The sequence below is a fragment of the Centruroides sculpturatus genome, unplaced genomic scaffold (genome assembly GCF_000671375.1).
Source record: "Centruroides sculpturatus isolate CEXI.00-Female unplaced genomic scaffold, Cexi_2.0 scaffold115, whole genome shotgun sequence".
In the NCBI taxonomy this organism is placed as follows: Eukaryota; Metazoa; Arthropoda; class Arachnida; order Scorpiones; family Buthidae; genus Centruroides; species Centruroides sculpturatus.
In genome coordinates, this window is record NW_019384545.1 from 901,663 (window position 1) to 923,793 (window position 22,131).

Here is a 22,131-nt window from a genome sequence, read left to right on the forward strand (position 1 = left end):
TGATGAGTATTTTGCTTTAAATTTTTTCTCAATTTTTAATTCTGTAGTAAAATAACACAACTATTACATTCCATTCAACATGAAAATTTTGTATTACACCAAACTACTACCTGACAAACAATCAATCATCTAACCCATTATTAACTACTTCACATACTACTTCACATACCTAACCATACTTTACATACTACTTCACAAACATCTCTCTAACCCATTGATTGGATTAGAGAGATGTTTGTTTATGAAAATTTTATTTTTTCCTTTCTTTAACATTCACCTAATATTAAATAAGTAAAATAATTTTCATATCACACTTAAATTAATCTGTAGAAATTAAAACAGCAAAATAATTCAAATAGCAACTGCTCTACAGCTAATTATGATGATAAAGAGTTTTACAATATTTAAATAGACATAAAATAAATTTAACAACATTAATAAATCAAACCCAAAAACATTGATAATGAAAGATTCAATACAAGAAGACATTCAATAAAAAAAAATAAGTATTCTGTCACCTTGACATCATCCTTTACATCAGGGGTGGCCAACATGCGGCCCGCCGGGAGTCGTGTTGCGGCCCGCGGAGCTAGGTCAAATGAACATAAATGTTAACTTTATTGTAATATCACCAAATGAACATTAGAAGAGTTAAGAAGGTTTGGAAGAGTTCTATGAAACGTATTTGGACAAGGATAAATATCTTGCGTTTTACAATCATGCTCTGTCAATGGTTACGCTATTTGGAAACACGTATGCGTGTGAACAACTTTTTAGTCGCATGAAGTATATCAAATCACAAGTGAGAACACGAATTACTGATGTTCATTTGGAAAACTGTTTGCGTGTAGCGACAACATCAGTCCAGGTCAATTTTGATGCACTTACTTGTTAGTTCTGTAAAACAAAGTCAAATTTTTAAATTGTCTAATAAATATGTTTCTCGGTTATTAAATAAATGATTCTCGGTTATGTTTTATTTTCTTCAAAAAAATAAATATACATTTTTTGTTTTTTTACATTAAATCAGGAAAGTGTTTGACCACGATCTCACCTACTGGAAAGCAACGATGCGGATGAAGGTGTAGAACGCTTGCTTGTTTACTTTAATTAAAAAAAAATTAGGTGCGTGGCCCGGCAGGAAATATTATTTTTGAAATTTGGCCCGCCTGCTAAAAAGGTTGGCCACCCCTGCTTTACATTATAAATGTTTTTGGTTTGATACAACTGCTTTTTTGTATTGTTTGTTAAAATTTACTGTTATTGCTTGTCACCTTCAGGTCTTTTACGTTGTATAAATATTATTTCCAACACATTTTCAAACAAGAACATTAACACACATCAGAATAATATTCAAATGCAGACTGTACAATAGAAAATGTTAATAATACATTGTGGGAAAAAACTTAAATTTTTAATAAAAAGTCATTAATAATTATTAAAAATATACCAAAATTTGGAGGGTGAATAGAAACAAAACTTTAAGAAAATTTTATATGTGTCTGACAAAGAAACTAAACAACAAATCAGAAATTTTTCAATTAGACATTATTTTTCAAAGTATTTTGTTTTGTTAGTCTGATAATACTGTTCTAGATGCCAGGCTTGTTTGTATGGTATGATGATTGGATACTTACTTCCAATGTTTGACAAACTTTGTTGATCAGTATCATATTAAAAGACTCACTTTATTAAAAAATTGTGTTAGTGAAATGTTATTAAAACAGAGAATATTTTTTAACATCTCATATCTTATAATCATTGATCTCTTTTTTATAGTAATGATTTTGAATTTGTGGAATGAATAGAAACAGCTATTTTTTATTGTTTCTATTCATTCCATGCAACTTTTATCAATACTGGTGGCTTAAAATTTGAAGAAGTCTAGATGAATAGAAACAATTTTCAGAGCTAGGTCTTAACCTAGCTCTGAAACAGCTAAATAGATTTATTTGTATTTCCATATTCACCTCAATCAATTTTAATGAAGACATTTTTCATAAACTTGATGAATTCTCTGTAGTGAAGGTGTATGGAAAGGAAAAGAATTCCAGTATGCTATGTTGCCAAAGACAGTCAAATTGAAGATGGTGGATGAAAACATCACAGATGAGATTTTTGGTGACGTATGAGGAATTTTACTTCACATACTTGATTTTATTAGGAAACACTGCCTCTATTACCAGTTCTTCAGCCTACTTCAAAACATGTTTACCTGATTACTTCAGTGACATGAGTATTTTTTAAAAGCTCTTCATTTTATTCATATAATTAGTTTTTCAGATTACCTGAGCAATTTGAGCAGTTTTTTGTAAAGTTCTGATTCTTTCTGTATAAGTTCTGTAATATATATAATATAAAGCCTAAGTAACTATAAGGTATTTTTTTACAAAGAAAAAAATGCTATCTTTCACTCTAATAATGCAACTTTTAACTTATTGTTTCTATTCATCCTACCTGTGGTAGAAAAGAAATATCAAGAAAAAAGAAAGAAAAAAAAACAAATTTGATTACTTCACATAGCACTTAAGTTACGAAGGATCTTTTTAAGACAACTTATGATGTCACATCATAAACATTATTAGAGTTACTTAATCATTTAGACAGAGAGGTGTTTTATTCACCTCAAATTACAGTAAATAAGAGGCATCTCTGGTGGCAAACATGTAAAAACTTACCTGAATAATTTGAAAAAATGTTAGTAAACTTGTAAGGAATGAAATTAATGAAAATTATTTTATCACTTTTATGGGCAAATATAAATCTGATTAATTTATCACTAATGCCCGTAATAGTAACATTGAAAAATTTAAATAATTGAAATATCAACTACACAATCCATTACTGTAAATAATTCACATTTGTTTTTTTTTTCTTTTTTTCATTTTTTCAATTTCTCTTTATTATTTTTATGATTGTTGGTTTGGTTTCCATTTTTGTCATTTCTCCTTGTTGTCAAATTCATTATCATGAATTCTGATAACAAAATTTAACAAACAGCAAAATGAGTTATCATTAAGATATGATCTTTAACAATAAAAAAAATCTTAAAACAAAAGAAATTTTAATTATTACTTTTTTTCAGTTAATTGCAATTTATGAAATTTAAATACATTCTAATGATTGTTCACTTATTAATGTATGTATATTGTAATTACAGAATTTGCTTACTTTTACTCTGAAATGAAGGAAAATTACTAAAAAAATTTTAAATAATTTTTTTTTATCTTTCTTGAATGCAAATAATATTTATTTTCTTCAGAAAAGAAGAATGGAAGATTGTGAAGTAATGATGTACAAATGAATATATTAAAATAAAAATTGGTGTTTTAGTTATTTAAATTAAACATAATGATTCTTATTATGTTGTGCCATCAGACAAATATGATAAGCTTGAAAAAATTAAAGCATTATAAATTATTCTTCTACCAAAAAAAAAAAAAAAAAAANAAAAAAAAAAAAAAAAAAAACAATCTAATCAAAGCTGCTGATTTTCACAATACTGATTTACAAAATTAAAAAAAGTCTGTCAAGTCAATACGTAATGTAAATAAAAAAAAATTAGCTAAAACTACAACTTCAAAAATTTATGATTATTTTGATAAATTGTATGAGTAGCAATCACAGTTATTAAAATGCATGTATTTAAATATTAATATTTAACTCAAATAATTTAAAGTTTTATTTATTTCTTTCAACTATGATTATTAATTCTTTAAGTTTAATAAGTTTTGGATAAGAGTCAATGCAATGTTTATAATAATAATTTCTGGAATTTTGGTTCCTTATCAGCTGTATTGAAAACATTGCTTAATAATTTTTTTTCAATAAAAACTTTTCATGCAGAAAACCAAATTTGAATAGAATAATTAATTAGAGATTAACACAACAGGTAACAGAAATAATTTATCATTATTAAAAGATGACAAAATGAAAATTAGTCTCATCTTTATTTTTATTCTAGAATATTTAAAAATATGTTTAATACAATACTTAAAAAGTTACTCCTTATTGCTAAAAGACATTTAAATTGTATTATTATTAAATTTGAGGTTAAAAATTTATTTCTAATATATGATTTTATTTAGATTTATACTTTAAAAATATTTATCTCAATCAGATTATGTATTAACAATATTTCATACTTGTTACTATAAATATATTTATAAATTTCTTTATAGTTAATTTTTGTTACATATAATTTTTTATTTTACAATAATTTAAACCAAATATCGTTTATTTTTACACTCAGATTCCTATTGATTTTATTTCTAGTTTTATAAACATTTATAAAATATTTCATACAATAAATAAAACAAATTAATATAGTATATCAAATAAATCCTAAATAATTTGTTTTTCTTTTAAATTAGATTAAATCATTTAAATTGTTCTATTTAAGAAATATGTTATTTATTAAGCACATATGTATGAATGACTGTTGAAAACTGTTTAAAATTTTGTGTACTTTTCTTTGATTCATAAGGTTATTAGTAATATGTGTATAAAGCAAACAAGCAATTGCGATAACGTTTGATAAATTAAAAATCTTTTTTCTTTCTAATTCTTGCTAACTCTATTTAACTAATGTAATAAATGATCTCATAATTCATCTCCTCTTATACACTTCCTAACTATATAGTATGTTTTCATTAAGTCTCAGAATAATAATAATGAAAATATAATTTATCATTCCTATCATTATACATATTTCATTACATTATTTTATGTACAGTACATTATATTTTCATATAATAAACTAGAATAATCTGACAATGCAAAGAACTGCAAGCAATTAATGGATTTTGTTTATCAGATGAAACATATGATTAATTCTGAAGTACACTTTTTAATTAGGAAATGAATCCAACATGGAAGAAAGTATGAACTATAAATCAACATTACATCTGCTATATACAGTTAATGTAAAAATAATGATGATAATGATTTACAAAACCATAATTTTTTAACTTTTATAGATTATTGTAATTCAAAGAAAGATCATCATCATATTCCAAACCATAAAAAAATACACTAATTATATCTTTCATTTTGGTTAAAACAAAATGATTGAAATTATTTCTTTCATAAAAACTTATTTATTTCTAATTTTTGATTGATCTATAATCATATACAGTATAAATATTCATAGAAAAATGAGTTGTATATGTATATTTGTATAGTCTCACGGCTTAAAATAACATGAAAACTGATATGGTAAATAGAACAAAAAATAAGTTAGAATGAAGAAGTACAAATTGTTTTTTTTTGTTAATTTTAATTTAATTTTGTTTTTTATTATTTTTTTCCTTATATTACTGACTCTCTTTAGATAAATTGAATTGACTATTTTGAATAAGTATTTCTTGAGTAAATCAAAGTAATAAAATTTGAAGAATATCTAATATTTAATTCATCCTAATATTGATAAATGTATAATTTTTCATTGAAGGAATAGCTACTACAAACATTTTAATAAACTTGTTAATTAATTTAGTACAATCAATTTTTCATACAATTATTTTGAAGCCTCTTATAAGTTACTAAAAAAATGGAGGAAAAATATTGAACAAAATTTAATTGTTAAAATGGAGTTATTATTAAATTTTAATTATTTTTGTTTAACAAATATTAATTCTTTGATATTAAGATAAACATTTTAAAACAACTTATAACCATTAGAAATTGTTATATTTTTAATTATACATTAAAATTATTTCAAAAGCTCAAAATAACTAAATTAAGGAACTCAATTTATTATCTGAAACAATACTATTTTTATTTGTACTATTTGTACTTTGTGTTCTCATTATTTTAAATTATATAACGAAAGTAACAATTAACAAAAAAATAACAATAAAACAATTAACTATAGTTTAGTTTACTTATTTGTAAATAATAGATTAACTTTTATTAAACAGTATTGTAAACAAGATTAATAAAAGTTTGAATTTCAAATTTCAGAAAATTAGCATTATTATACAATAGCTATTAATGTATGTAAATACTAATACCAAAAAATCCAGCAACACATGCATGTGTGGTGCATCTGTTACGATATTTTATTAAAAACTTTTTTATATTTTTAATTACTACAAAATGGCAAAAAGCTTAATTTTGAGGGTAGGGATGGGTTTTATAAAAAATTTTAAATACTAATAATGAGTAAAATCATCATTAAGTCTGACTGTACTCGAGATATGGCACACGACCCTCTTTATCTTCCCACCTTGTTGACCTTTTACCACCAAAATTTAATAGCATCAATCCCTCTAATACCCAAACCTCTGTACAAAATTTCAGAAATATTTTACAAAAAGCACACAAATTATTAAACTTCAAAGTAGATGAATAAAATCGCGCCTCCCACACACAAAAATACCCCTGAATTTTTTTCATTTCTTGACATTTCAAGGCCCAAGTCCAAAAACCTGTAAAAATCTTGGGGGGTCATTTTTCAATTAATTGCCATACTTTCCCTCTGTTACATATAACAGAGCTGGGAAAGTAAAAACATACATTATATTTCATACATATATTATAATTAATATGTATTAAACCTAATAAATGACTACATAAAATATATTTTTTATTTATGAAAATTAAACATTTTAATTAAATTAAAAATTAACTCTTTAAATATAAAAAATGTGAAATAATTCAGCATATTAGTTTAACATAAAATAAACTAAAAATTACCTTTCAAACAAATTTTTTTCCTACGTAATATTAAAGATGTGATATTGTTATTAGGCATTGTTATATTAATATATATTTTGACATCTACTTCTGCATTAAATTTTCCAGTACATGGCAAAACAACTTGAAATACTGAAATTTATAAAATTTATAGTAAATATTTTCACAAATCGTTTTAAAGTTTAAAAAGTTGTACTCACCTTCTTCTTGCATGGGTACAAGTCCTCGATGAGAAATATTCAATTGTGGCGTACCCAATGCTTGATTATCACTTACCATAATACCAACTGAATAAGGCATCTATAAAATATATGTGTCTACATAAGAAATTGAACATATTCAATTATTTAAATTCTTTGTTTAATTGATTACTATAATCTAATTTATTTATTAAAATATGTGATATCATCATCAACAGTCACCATCAATACAAGAAAAAAACAAACACTATTGCATAAAATAAGATGTTATGAAATAAAGATTATGACTTACTGGTATGGGACTTAATCTTTGCCAAGTAAAATGTAATTCTGAAATATGATCAGGTATGAGGACAACAAAACCAAGAGCATAATCATTAACTTTTCCTTCTCGAACATAAGAAAGCTCTGCATTTAAACCTAAAAAAATAGTATATAGGCTTAATTGCAGAAGTCTTAAATAAACTTGATATGCTAAAAATTATTTTTAATTAATTAAATTTTTAAGTTTAGTTATTGAGCTATTGATATATATTACACATAAAAAATTTAATAACTGAACTTGCAAATACTTAGAAGTAATTTTTATTGTCATAATAACCATGGGTGCCAGCTTCAAAGGGCCAAATGGGTTCTGATTTCTTAGAGTTGGCACTCATGATAATAATTCTATGATCTAAAAAAAAATTTTCAATGTAAACAAGAATTATAATGAGTATAGTTTATGAAACTTTGTTTCATTAAAATCCATTTTAATGAAACAAAGACAATGAATAAAAGTAAATATAGATATATTTACTTAGTCTTCAGTTTATTCAAACATTTGTTGAATTAAACATTATTTCCATCTTAAAATAATTTTCAATCTGTTTAAAATGTTTGAAAGATATAAATAATAATTAGCCTTATTCTAAACATTTTATTTATTTTACAGAAATAAATTTATTTAGAAAACTATCAAAAATTGATTTTTGTTCAAAGTTGAAAAAGTATTTTGAATTATACAGAAATAAAATTAAAATACTTTATACAGATAACGAAAATTTCAGGTAAAAAGTTTTAGATAAGCCATTTTCTTTATTAACATAACATATACAGTAAAACCTGTCTATGGCGACCACCCACGGTTCCTTCAAAAAGTGGTCTTTTAGACAGGTGATCGTCCAATACAGGTGGTGCTGTACTACCGTATTTCCGTACGTATTTTGCGCACTTTTTAGCCATTTCTACTAAGCAAATCTCGAGGTGAGCAAAAATAAACGAATTTTTTCAACGATAGGGCTATATTGGTATTGTATTTTATTCTTATCGGATAACCTGATTTACAGGAGTCGTTATGATATTATAAGACAGCTTTAACACCAATAAAGATTAATACAATACTCGCATTTTCTCGATTATAATGCACACTTTCTTTTTTCCGACTTAATTAATTCGACTCGGTTCTTTTCGTTCGCTCCTCAGTTACGTGTATTACGTCATCAATATACAAGCGCGTCCTATCTCTCCATCACTTTGCTTTTGGTTTTCGTTAGTTTAATCTTATTTTAACTTTAAAAATACTGTATTTTTTAATATTTAATATTTTCTTAATTAATTAAGTACAATAAGAAAAATTATTAATTAATAATAAAACGATTTTATTATTTTTTCTCATTATACGATTTCATTACAATCGCGGAATCGAAAAAGGAAGTAAAACTGATTTTTGCATTAATGCGTTTATTGTTTTTTGAATATTTTGCCTGCGAAAATTACTTGGATATTATTTTTCTAAAAATATCGTGGAAATAAGGTAGGTTGATACAGAAACTATTTATCGCACGTGTACTGTATATGAGCTTCAAAATAAATAAATAAAAATAGATTTTATCAAACGATGAGATCAGCCGATTAATTGTATCGTGTACAATATTTTACACCCCCAAGGAAAATACTGTAGGTATACGAAAAAATAAATTTTGTTTTCCCACAGTTAAACTTCGCCGCTAATTGCTGTTGTGATAACTTTAATACGATCTTGTAACGACAACACTTTGCATTTCGAACATTTTCCAACAAACTGAAATGAATTTCCTTTGTTGCTAGACTAATTTATTAACACCTGCACCTAATTTCAAGGGTGGGAGAAGTGCCCTTGATGGGTTCGAACGAGAGTTTAGACTAATTCATTATATTAGGAACTGGATACATTGTTGAGATGGGTTCTTACAATAGTTTAGACCAGGGCTTCTTAAACTATGGGTCGCGACCCCATTTGGGGTCACTTGGCGAAATCTTGGGGTCGCGAGATTTTAATGCAAAATATTGAAAATAATTTGTGAGAGTTTGAAAATGAGTTTGAAAGTGAGACATGCTTTGTGTCATAGGTTTCGTGAGTTGCGGTTTGTGTCACTTCTGGTGCAGCGAGACAATGATTCAGCAACCCTGATTGTAGTGTTAACTAGTATAGTGTTGTCGCTTTTCAGTGTATTTAGTTGTCTCTGTTCCATTGTAAAACAAGAGTGAACTGTGGTAGCACACCATTATTGTTTTTGCAAATTTGTATATATCTTTATTTTATATTTTTGGGTCGCGAAAAAAATCACAATCATAAATGGGGTCGTGAATAAAAAAAGTTTAAGAAGCCCTGGTTTAGACCAAATACATTCGTGAAAGTGGTCGCTTATTACAGGTGTTGTATGTTGTTTCGGTCCAAAAATCGATGCCCGCGGTCGCGTTACACAGGTGGTCGTTTAATACAGGTAACTTATACGAAGACTCTATGGATAAACTATTCTGTGCCAGAAATTTTTGCCCGTTTTGACAGGTGCCCGTCGAATGCAGGTGGTCGCCTGAGCAGTTTTCACTGTATTACATAAACCTATTCAACTCAAATTAAATTATTTAGGAAATTTACAATATAAAATAGTCTTTACCAGTGGTATTCAATCTATGGTCGCAACCCCATTTGGAGTTGCAGAAAATTACCTTGGGGTCTACTGTTAAAATATTTGAATACCATTGGTCTATATATTTCTATGCATTCAAAGCTAAAACTACTTAGAATAAGTAAGACAAAACGTTTCACACTTTGTTTCTAGCAGTTTAATCACTAAGTACTTAGTGATTAAAGTGATTTTGTCTTACTTAGTCTATACATTGTAATTCTTTAAGCTTAAACATTTTACAGAAAAACTTGAGTACAAATTTCTGGACTAAGTTACCTATAAGTAGAAAAAAGAAAGTTCTATAAAGATCATTTTATCAAACAACAATGTTTAACATATATCTGAAAATATCTACATCCTCCTATCAACATTGTATGTCTGTTAACATCAAATGTCTATTAATAAATGTTCTAAAGATTTCTTTATATTAGAAAATATTTGAAAATTTAATACTAATTTAAAAATCTATAAAAATATTGATTAAAAAAAATTTAATTGTATAAAAATTATAATTTGCATAAACAATAAAGAATTTGTAGCTATTTATTTGTTGAAACCAAATGATTATCAAACAGTCTCAATCTTGTTTATAATACTAAAAGCTATATTAATTCTTTTTTCATAATTTTGTATAGAAAGACTTAAGAAAAATAAAATCATATTTGCAATATAAAGAAGTTAAATAGAATTAATAATGTCTCACCGAATGTATATAAAAAGAAAAATTGTCTATCTAAGTATGAATTTAAAATAATTATGAAAATTAATTTAAAAAATTATATTTAAAAAAATGATATTTTCAATAAATACCAAAATAATAAAATGTTTTTGTTAATTTTCTATTACTTGTTTTCTTTATCAGTTTCCAATATCATCTATTTATTTAAAAATATAAAGTAAAATCCAATAAGCAATTACAAATATTTAAAAACAAAAATAGGTGATCGTCCAATACAGGNCAAAATATTTTATCAACATTTATTATCTTAGACTGAATAAATTAAATATATTTTTATAGAAAAGGTTTGAAATTGTAAAAAGAACTGACAAATATTTCAAATCATATAATTTAATTAATGTGAGAGGATATTTTACATAAGTTTGCTTTTAACACTTAAATGAAATCAAATTAAATTAATAAAATAGATTTAATTCAGGGATGTTAATAATAATAAATAAATAAATAATTATTTAACATAATATAAAGTATGATTTTTTAAATTTCAAACATTTGTTGAAAAAAACTAACTGGAAAAAAAATTAAAAATTAAAATAATTGGCATTTTCAACCTACAATTTAAAAAAAAATGTTTAAATAATTATAAAATAATGCTTTAACTTTAAAAATCTTTAACATCTTATCTGACATTAAAATATTGTAATAGAAATAGAATATTAATATTTAAAAAGAATTTTAATTAATTTTTTAAAGTTCATTTTTCATATTTTTAAGTATTTTTATACAAACTGACAATCATTTACTTGAATGTTAAAAAAAAATCTTTCAAACAGGCTTCTTTACTTAAATCTAGCAATCTAAAATCAATATTGATTACTTAAGTAGAAACTGTTATGTATTTAAAAGTAATTAGAAAGTAATTAAATAGATATTATAAAAGTCAGTTTTATTGACCAAGATAATAATTGTCAGGTGAAATTGTTTTTTAAATTTCACACTTTACTTGAAAATTTTATAGTCTATGCTTTTCCCATTTCCCAGAAATTCCCAGAAATTTAATTTAAAATTCCTACTTTTATTCTGGAATAGAATAAATAAGTATGAAAAGCACATTCCGATTCTATATCCTCCCTAGTGACCCATTACTCCAAAATCAATCCTAGATAAGCCAATGCAGTCATCCAGCATTTATCAAATGGGAAAATCGTTTTTGCACCTTCAATAAAAAAAGCAACAACAACAATAAATAATAATAAATTTTCGTAGCTGAAAGTATCCGATAATAAATCATTTTCCACTACACTAAGTTATAATTAAACAAGAACAAGAATATATCTTGGATGCAATGTTTGGTTTTAGCAAATTACAATTTCGTTGGATACAATGGAGTGTTTGCCATAATTCATCCATAAGTGATAAACTTTAATCTTTTATGTGCCGACATGAGTAGGTAGGCAAACCATCGGTTTTCTTTACAGAATAAGATATCAAGCGTAACTGCGGATAAGATCGAAAACGTCAATCACGTTTCAGGTACTCTAGAAGTGAAAGAGGCAAGTGACCCATTGGCTTGTTATTTTGAATTGGTAGGCCGTTAAGTCTTGCAACCTTATGTAAATCACCTCGACTGACGGCAACAGTTTATCATAAACTGTTGCCGTCCATCGGGATGATTTATATAAGGGGACTTTTCCAGACCGAGTCCATCGTGCGACGATTGCTAATTTACCACGCGTTGAAACAAAGAAATTTTCTATCTTAATATTTTTTCGATGGAAAAAAACGAGTGAATTTGCCTTTAACCCTTCAGGATGCTGACGTAGCTGGGCTATTGAATAAGTAAATTTTCCCTAGGGGAAACGCGATGCAGGGTGCGTTTTCGGATACATGCCTGCCGCAGAGAGATAAGGGCTTCTATTGTCCGGTTTCCCAATATCTAAGAGAGTGGCGAGTCGAGTACAAATTTATCGGAAGGGAAAATATTCATATCGTTTAATTAAGGAGAGTATCGAAAGGAAGGAAAGAGGAGCGGGCTAAAGATGGCGCGTTAACAATTGATTGATAAAACTATAGCGGACCATTCAACATGTTTAAACATTCGGTCAATATTTCCTCAGAAAGAGTTATCAATATCAAAGCAGCCGAGCAGAAGAGGCGAAGAGCTTAAAAACATATCTTAAAGAGTTCATTAAAAGCCGAATCGAAGTTTACTGCTAAAGAATTAAGCGGCAATTAGGGTCGAGTTTGTCCGTCTGCTAATTAATTGTCTATTCACGCTACTTCTAACGAGAGACGGCCCGTTACTAAGGGTTACGTCACGAACACCGTTTCCAATTAGAAGTGTTCCTACAGGAACAGGTGGATGATGAGAAGTTACACGCGAAATCCGCGTACCATCTATCACTGCCAAGCCGCAGATGGTGTTGCAAAATTACCAACCGCTCTTAATGAAATTTTGTCGCCAACAGATTGTTTAATCGATTACCGAGAATTTTCACTTCTCTCTAGCCCCTTCCGAAATTAAATTCTATAAGAGGAGACGAAAAACAATTCTCATAACACGCAACTTCTATCTACGGCCTTCATATGCCATATGAATGCCCACTCTCCGCATACATTCGAGGTAGTTAGTTGCTATTGGCACCGAGTTCTTAATATACAGCATTCTCATGGTGTGGCCACTATCGGAATATATTTAAGATTTTTTAAAATAATTTATAAGAACGAAAGATTTTTCTGAAAATCCGTTTTTCGAATTCTAGGAAAGAAACTTACCTAGAAGATGCTTAACTTCGCTACGTTGTAAATATAAATCGAAAACTGCTGCGCAGAGCTTTAATATGGATAAAAATAATAAATTTAAGAAGAAATGAAGACGGAGAGCCGAAGACGGTTTCATATCAGTCAATGCAAAACACTACCAGGTGATGCACTGCAACCAAATATAGCACATGCCGCCGGCGGAATAACGTGGGCCAATCAATTCTCGCTATTGGCCGACACTACGTCGTCCACTTCTCTATTGGTCGACGCAGCACGTGCATGTTTCATCCCTTCCGAATAGCGGAAATAAGAGATAACAATCGTCCAATAAAAGGAATGACGAATAGAAGAACGTAAGGATATTTAATTCGGTTTAAAAATTTAAGGAAAGATCTGAATTAGGAAGAATTTATCCGGTAGAAGATCTGCTTCTCTACCTCCGTCACCATGACGACGCTCTATTAGAGACTGCACGTGGTGTTCGGTGATGCAAACGCCGCACGGACAATAATCAGCTTTAGCAATGAAAATCTTCAAAGTATTTAGATAGAAGAGTTCCACTACGATTCTGTAACTCCCTATTGCCATGGAAACAGAAGATAACAAGGCTTACTACCTCCGTTAGTGATAAAAAAAAATCCCAACAACTGTTTTTTTTTTATTTTTCAATTCAATCGAACATCCATTTTATATAGAATTAAACACAGATTTAACGTCTAATAAAGACGAACAATTTCTGAAATTTTGAATGATTTTTTTCTCTCCTTTCCTTTCAGCCAACGAAATGTATTCTTGCATCAACTGCCGAATTTTTTTTACTGATTCGAAAACATGTTAGTAGTACCCTTAATTATTTTTTAATTAAATTTCCTTCGGAGCTGCTCTCCAGACAGAGAGAAAAACAGGAACGTACAGAAATTAAACAGTCTGGCATCAAACTGAGATGGAACAAAGAACCAATTTTTAAAAGAAATTTGCGAATATCTTTATAATAAAACTGTTCTAACACATCTAAAAATATTGATAATTATAAAAAATATTAATAATTATCACAGAATAAGACTTTATTAGGTATTTATCGAGAGAGAACAAAGTAAACTCAGCAGAGTTTGTATTGTATTAAGAGAGAATTCCTGCAGGAATTGTCTTAATACAGGAATAAATATTCGAATATAGCAGGAGACTACGTACTGCTATATTTGAATATTTATTATCAGTAAGAATTATTCGTTTTTTAAATATTAAGATATACTTTTATTCTGTCGATATTAATAACATTAAAAATCAATAGAGTTGACGGTTGACGGGGTTTAAAACTGAATGAGACAATTGTAAAGTAGTTTATATTGATAAGTAAAAACAGGAAATATTCTCTTCTTTCTCGTTGTCTCAAGTATATAATAATAAATTAGTAATATCGATAATAACATTTAGATATTATTTTGTCTTGTTGACTGTTCTATTATTGTATATTTGCCGGATTGCATGACAAAGAGAGAGACATGCAACCAGTTACGAATTTTGAAATCAATTTGCACACAATGGCATTTCGGATGGAATTTCGGATGACAGCATCAAGAAATGACTTCGAATTTCCTCGCAACATTGGCTTTATACCCCGTCATCATCTGTCGTGCCAATGTGCGACACGTATCACGTAATATCAAGCTAGGCACGCCAACATGTAAATCAGCATAACGTAACTTTAAAGGGTCCATACACGACGGCACAGTTCGCAGCTTTATTCGAATATTTTTCTTTACAGAAGTAATGATTTGGAAGCGATTTCATACAAATAATTCACTTTAATCGGGCATTACCGTCTTTTTTAATCTTAGAAATAGGCTTGACGCGACGGGAATATTACTAGCGATCTCTCTTAAAGGTGAATTATAAACTTAGAAAATGCATTAATTACATCCCATCAGGAGATTGACGTAGCTTTATTACATTAATATTCAAATCTTATCATTCACGCGAACAAATTTAAAGCTGTAAGCTATACGCGTCGAGGGATATCGTAGGTTTTTGTTAATCGTTGTTAAGATCTATCATCCTTTAATGCAGCTAAGTGTCGTTTGAATTTTAATTTAACTCCAAACTATCTCGTAATGACATGGAATTTTTACAGTAAAAGATTAGACCGCGCTACTCTTCTTTCTCGATTTACTGGCGATCAATCTGCCTTTATGGGCACTCCGTAAAATTCCAATGACAAATTTTCAGCAGAGCGTGAAAAACTTCATTATCTTACATATTCGAAAAGTAATGAAAAGGAGTGAAGCGTAATCAATCAGCTAATTTTCTGCCGATTTTATACGGTTATTGTTTTCGTCGCCGGCTCAAAATATGATTTGTGGTCAATCCACGACAATGGCAGAAGTGAAGAAGAAAACCTTTCAGTATAATTGATTTTGGCGGGTGTAATCTGCCAAAGTGGTTGTGTATCAACAAATCTTCGTCTTTTAATTCTATTTCTCTCTCTCGGGAAGTTTTCTAATCCTTGCGACCATAAAGAGGTATTGGACCAAAGCGTGGATTAGAGGACAAGAGGTAAGCAAATTCGGAAAAGGTCTACGCTAGTATTAAGCGTGACGACTGTATGCTAGTAAAGCAATAACCATGCTATCGATCACGCCTAGGAAAATGCGGCCCGTCTGGCTAATCCGCGCAATGAGCGGGTGATTACATGATCCCTGGGCATTTATGACTCAGCCCAGGGCTGGATTAACGGATACTTCCTCGCTTTCCTTCTTCCTTCCGCCGATTCTTTACCCTCTTCTTCTGTAAACTGGGTCGCCTCGACGACAATCCTCGACCGAATATCCGAATCACGTAAAGTACTACTGAAAAGCCTGGTGGGAAAACTCCGGGCACGGTTTTCTGCCGGCAAAAACGCAAACGGCAAGGTTTTTTCGCCTGGTCGACGTAGAAAGACAAAGATACGATGACGTGGCCTGCCAGAATGCGACTGCGGGAGACTGTCAGCTCCACAAATACCTCCGCTTCCCTTCCCTCTAAAAATCGCGATGTAGCAAGTTAAACAAAAACTGAGTCATTGCTGGGGATGATGCCGATGACGTCACGCAGTTGAGAGACAATAGCCTGATTAAATAGGGTAAATCCCATCGTAATGAAGTTGGTGACGACTCGAGTTATACAAGGAGCCTCGGGGTTAGTCTGTAAAATCCCTATTGTCACCCTCCGAACTTAGATGTACCGTCAAAAATCTGATTCAATAGTAAAACCGGCCATCGATTTTTTTCACTGTCGATGTCTGGACGATAAATTTTCGATAAGAACGAAAACATTTTTAAACAGACGACGGACTCGATTATTTTAAAATATATTCGGATGCGTTTGGTTAAATGCTTTATATTAATGTAACAGATTCTTCTTTCGAGCGTTAAACAGTCGACTTCTCGCAGGGGATTTCCCGTTTCGGGATTCTTGGCTTTTATCACTGATTAAACAGGCTTCCATTTTCACTTCATTCAAAAAAATATCTGTGGAAATCGTGACGTCATTCCCATCGGATTTGACAAAAAGCCCCACAGAGACACAAAGAACACACAACAACACTGGCGCAACCGTGACCACGTGTCTCAGCATGCCACGTGACTCCCGGGGTCCATTTTAATGATTAAGGAAAGAGAGACAAACTGGACTTTTTTAAATGAAATTTTAAGAATCGGAAAGTGTTTTTAGGCTCATTCAGTGCATTTTCAACAATTGGTTTACGAATCGTGCATTCGAAATAAAATACGAACATCCAATTTTCCAAGGTAGTTAAGTTAATATATTCTCCGAGTCTATCGCGATAATAGAGGATGCTCAAGATGAGTCACGACCCGCACGGGGACATTTCCGATAAGAATGACGAAGGTGGACCAGCTGTGACAATTTTGGTTATTAAAACGTGTAAATAAGGCTAGGTCTGGTCCGTGGTACAATAGAAAAGAGACGACTGATAAGCCAAAGAAAAATTACTAAATCAGGCGTGAAGTGATAAGAGAGAACAAGATCAATTAGCAAAACCGATGAATAGGGAACACACTGTAAGTACTATTAATAAAAATGACTGGGCATATAGCGTAGGATTCTGAATTTTGCGATAGGGAAACGACCAAATTTACAATATTAACTTGCTGTAATCATTGGAATAATCGAAGTTTTTCGATCAATTATACAGAAAATAGTGAAAATTTGGTTGTTTTCCAACTAATTACTACAAAATACTTTTATAATTCAATATACTGTATTTTTAACAGATTATTATCTCCGCAGAGAAAACTGTCACACATGAATTTCCTTTATAACCACTTTGTAGTGTGTATTTAAAAACAAGTAACTGCATAATAACCTTCGACAATTTATTACATTAAACTGTCGAATAAATGATTTTGTGCAGTCACGTGCTTTTAAATACACTACAAAGTGGTTATAAAGGAAATAGGTAATATAAAATATGGTTCCAAAACAACCAAAATAAACACGTGAAGATCTATGGAGCGAAAGAAAAGGGATTTTGCATCTTCGAACCACGTGTTCAGCATCATTGACTTCTAATTTTTTTTTTTATCCCTAATGAGATTATGCGATCAATGCAGTCGTAGTTATTAAGAGGATAAATATTAGTCATTAATCAATGAAGTTCTTCATTAGATATTAAATTCAATTTTGCGTGTTTCATCTTGATATAATGTCGATATCAAGCTTTTACAATAGCAATTTTATTTGATTTCTTTTAGAAATAGTCTGTAGTTAAGTGGAGTTTCGTTCCGATCACGCCATATCGCATTTACTACTACTACTACTACTACCTATATTACAGAGCCTTATCGTTATATGCACAGTACACAATCGAATTTAGATTCGTAATGAACTTTCATTGTATGTGAATGATGGTTGTGTCGGGGATATAAAGGTGACAAGGGCAAACATAGCTCCTGGGAAAACTGAGACCAATATTATGACAATCAATATAGACAATGGCTAATTCCCACACTCACGTGCCAATCTAACCTATTTTAGTTCTAAAATAAATGAAAATTCTATAATTAAATTAGCATTGTGCTTTTGTTTGAAGAAATTCGCTTCTTTTCTGAGAAATAGACTTAAAATACCATTTTCGAGTATAGAATTGTACTAGCTTCAAGTATGAATAAAATGCATGTCGCGAGTTAAATTCATTTATATAAATCAACACCAGAAATAATTACTGCTATTAGAGACCAGGTTGAAATTACACAGTTTGTTTTCAGTGAAACTTTTTTCCTCTTTGGTTCCTTCCACATTTTTCACAATCCTGACGTCTTAATTAGCTTTAATGGTTGCCACTGCCATTAAAGTAGAACTCAACAATTTATCAAGTTATAATATCGATTATGTTCTTTAGTCTACGTTTTGGAGTGAAAACTAATCTTATTTTCATTAAAACCTTGTCTGAAAAGACCCTCTAACGGTGCCAATATAATAGATTTTTCCTGGAAAAAAGAACGAATTTTTAAAAATGCGAATCTTTCAGGAATCACTCCATAGACGGGGTTTTCTTTACAAAAATGCGGTTTTGAAGTTGGATAATTCACTCTCGACAACTCATTATTAGATCTTCCGCATCAATGGAGATGTCAAGTGAAAGGACATGACTCGTTCTATCTGCAGACTCCATTATCGCCCAATTAGCCACTGCCACGGAAGGCAGATCAATAAAACATGCTGGCCTGTACCTAAAACTCAATTCCTTAAAGTTTAAAACACCGATTATGACCCAAACCCGTTTTTATAGCGTGTTCGCCTTGATAAGCGATGGTTTAACTCGCTCGACCAGTCAATTAATAATCGCTTCAAATCAGATAATTAAATTCGTTTAGCATGGAATAATAGTGGCAAAGGCATGCACGACACGGATTAGAATGCAGCTGGTCGGTACCTATAGCTCCTTTAACTCGAGTCAGATTAGTAGAGCCATCGGAAAAGGCAATTACATGCTTGGGAAAGTTTGGGACGTCTTTATATAGAGATGGATCAGCTGCTTTTCAAAATGCTGCTCTTACCACAAAAAGCTTCTGAAAAGTTTTTTAAAAATACAACTTTTGATAAGCTTTAAGAGCGTGCTTCTTTATCAAACTTTTATTGTCGAATTTTAAAATGAAAATTTGTATTTTACTTGCGCCGATTGTTGCCGCTAACTACATCATTTTCCCTAATAGTTCTGGGGAGAGCATTTCAATAGTTGTGAGAGGGGAAAGTTAAAAAGCAATTCCCTCTCTCATATCACAGGGATTAATAGGAGCGAAAGTGACTCGTGTCACAGCTGGTATGGGTTCCCCATTAGCACTTCACACCCACGTCACCACTAATGCCGGTTCCTACCAGTTTGCACTGAGTCACGACATTCGTCCGCCCGTCGCTAACTAATCAAGCGAGAAAAATTATGTCTAACAGTTATTTTTATCTATGAACTCCGTGTACTTTAAAAGTAACAGCCGCCAAAATCGTTACACCGGTAACCGGCCAAAACCGAAACATAAATGAGAGGGGGGATGTATCCAGTCAGGTCATATGGAGAGAAAGAAAAAGAGTGCACTTCTTTATCATTCGGAAAACGAATACAAATAGACTTATTAAAAACGAAATCATTGTTTCGAGCAATTTAAGAAAGGTCGCATCCTCTAGAGAATATTAAGCTTCGTTTAGCGACATTATGTATAATGTAGAGCACGATCACAATAAATCAACTAGAGTGGAATATTGATATTCAAATGAAGGTCGTCGATCCTCTATAGAAATGGCTCTATTAAATCACGAAAGATAGGAATGCGGCAAAGAATCCAATTCAAATAAGAGCTTTTTTTCCTTTTTGTGTCAGTTAGACGACTACAACCGTTTGAATTGCAAGTTTTGACAGCTGCAGCAAAACTCGAGATGATGGCGGATCGTCATCGAACTTTTATAAATTTATAACGACAACAATTCGAAAAGGTATGAATGATATTTAGATTAAAGAATTTCGAGGTAAATTAACTTGCGGTGACCCTAAGAATAAAAGTGCCAGAACACTACAATTCTAAATACAAGCGATCAATCATGCATTGGTGCATTTGCACACCCGTCTGAGAATTCCAATTTTAAGAACTAAATTCTTTAAGCAAGTGAGAAATTTGATTCAAAAAAAGAAAGAAGAAGAAAAAAAATGGCCACGCGACACAGTACCACATAAAGGAAGATTGAAAAAATAAAATAAAAAAAAATTCGATAGTGTTAGATCAATTCTCCAACTGCCATCAAAAATGAACGGCCTTATCTCGTCATAAATAAAAACCCAAAATTAAATTTGAACTTAACTTCGGCTACCCAAATATAATTATCGGTAGTGTGTTTTCGTAACAAAAATTTCGTTATATATATATTTTTTAAATGAATATTTTAGATAAAAATCAGCTTTATAAGTAGAATTAAACGGAAAACACAAAAAGTGGGCTGTAGACGAGAGATAATGCCAAGGTATCTGCCAAAATAATTGATATAATGCAACAAATGGAAATAAACAGGGATCTTATCTGGCGAAAAAACTGCCAGATCGATCAGGAGGGTTCAATAATGGAGAGCTAAGATCCTATTCGCTCTTTTAGCCATCTTCCCCGCCAGTTAATAGATTACTAAGACGAACAAATCTTTTCGATATCCCCCGTTAAGTAGAACTATCCTATTTACCTTCACCCAACATATGTTAACTTTAAGTCTTGATAGAATATAAAATTACAAGTTTCTTCGCTTAGGAGATACACTGTAAATTCGAAACTTGCTTAAAATGGAAAGAGGAAAAGATGTTCTAAAATATATTTCCAATTACATTAACACATACACGCGCTTCCAATTATGAAACATTAATTAATTAATTCAATTCTTATCGTTCTTTCCGAATGATGTATGAGGAAACCGGACTGTTTATCATCCATTATCCGCCACATTCTTTGCGAATTCGTCACAGATAAGAATAGGACAATAATAATTGGAATTATTAAGAATTGACACACGACATAACCGAACTATTGCAGCGCATCTAATTTTACATTTTGTTCTTCAACTAACAATACAACTTATTTGATTATATTATTATTATATAATATAGTATTCAAAACGTGCTCCAGATACAAATATATTAATTTCACTTTGCTACAAATAAGACAGATCTTTCATTTGGTTAAAACATTCTGTACCCTTGATGTAATTTCATTTAGAAGCCATCTATACATATTAATAAAATGATTAGATGGAAAAAATATAGGAATAGGAAATTATGAATAAAGGAATTTCTTCAAATGATTTATAACGTTATAGGGTGGGAGTTATTTAGGGAAAGATGATAAATACATACGCAACAATATATGCTTCATTATAACTTCTATGGTTTTCTGTTTATAATTGTAATCCAATTTGGACAATTAATTAAATTTTTTACAGTATTAAATAATGTATAAGCAGTATCGGTATTTTGATTATTTTAAGCATTTATTCGAATTTTTCGTATTAAAAATACAATTAAATTGATAAACGATCTTTATTTTATTTAATAATGAATGATTAAAAATGTTTACGTGTAAATATTCTTATTCTTTTCTTACGAACTCATTTCGAGGGGGCATTTGGGTATAAAAGATAAGAGCTTCCTTTCATCAGCATTGTCACAGCAAGATAAGTACTTTCATTCTTCATTTTTTGCCTATCATCAAGTACTTATCAACCTGTTCTGTTGATTAGAATATGAATATAAAAAAAAAAAGATAAAAACTGAATAAAAATAAGAGACGATTCTTTGAAAACCTAAACTACTGGCATTACAGCACTAATTATACTT

At 30.0% G+C, this 22,131-nt stretch overlaps 1 protein-coding gene across 4 annotated transcripts in view; it reads right to left on the reverse strand.

Moving 5' to 3' along the window:
- The window catches only part of LOC111623485 (tyrosine-protein kinase RYK-like), a 72,190-nt gene that overhangs the window by 24,401 nt on the left and 25,658 nt on the right, over positions 1-22,131 (reverse strand). For 2 of the 4 annotated variants that reach the window (XM_023366079.1, XM_023366078.1), the window contains exons 2-4: positions 7,192-7,319; positions 6,900-6,999; positions 6,700-6,831 (exon numbers count right to left, since the gene is read on the reverse strand). In XM_023366079.1, the coding sequence (XP_023221847.1) occupies positions 6,700-6,831; positions 6,900-6,999; positions 7,192-7,319 (360 nt within the window). Of the gene's footprint in view, positions 1-6,699; positions 6,832-6,899; positions 7,000-7,191; positions 7,320-13,283; positions 13,577-20,987; positions 21,021-22,131 lie in introns of those variants that run through there. The other 2 variants (XM_023366080.1, XM_023366077.1) reach the window with 2 other exon arrangements.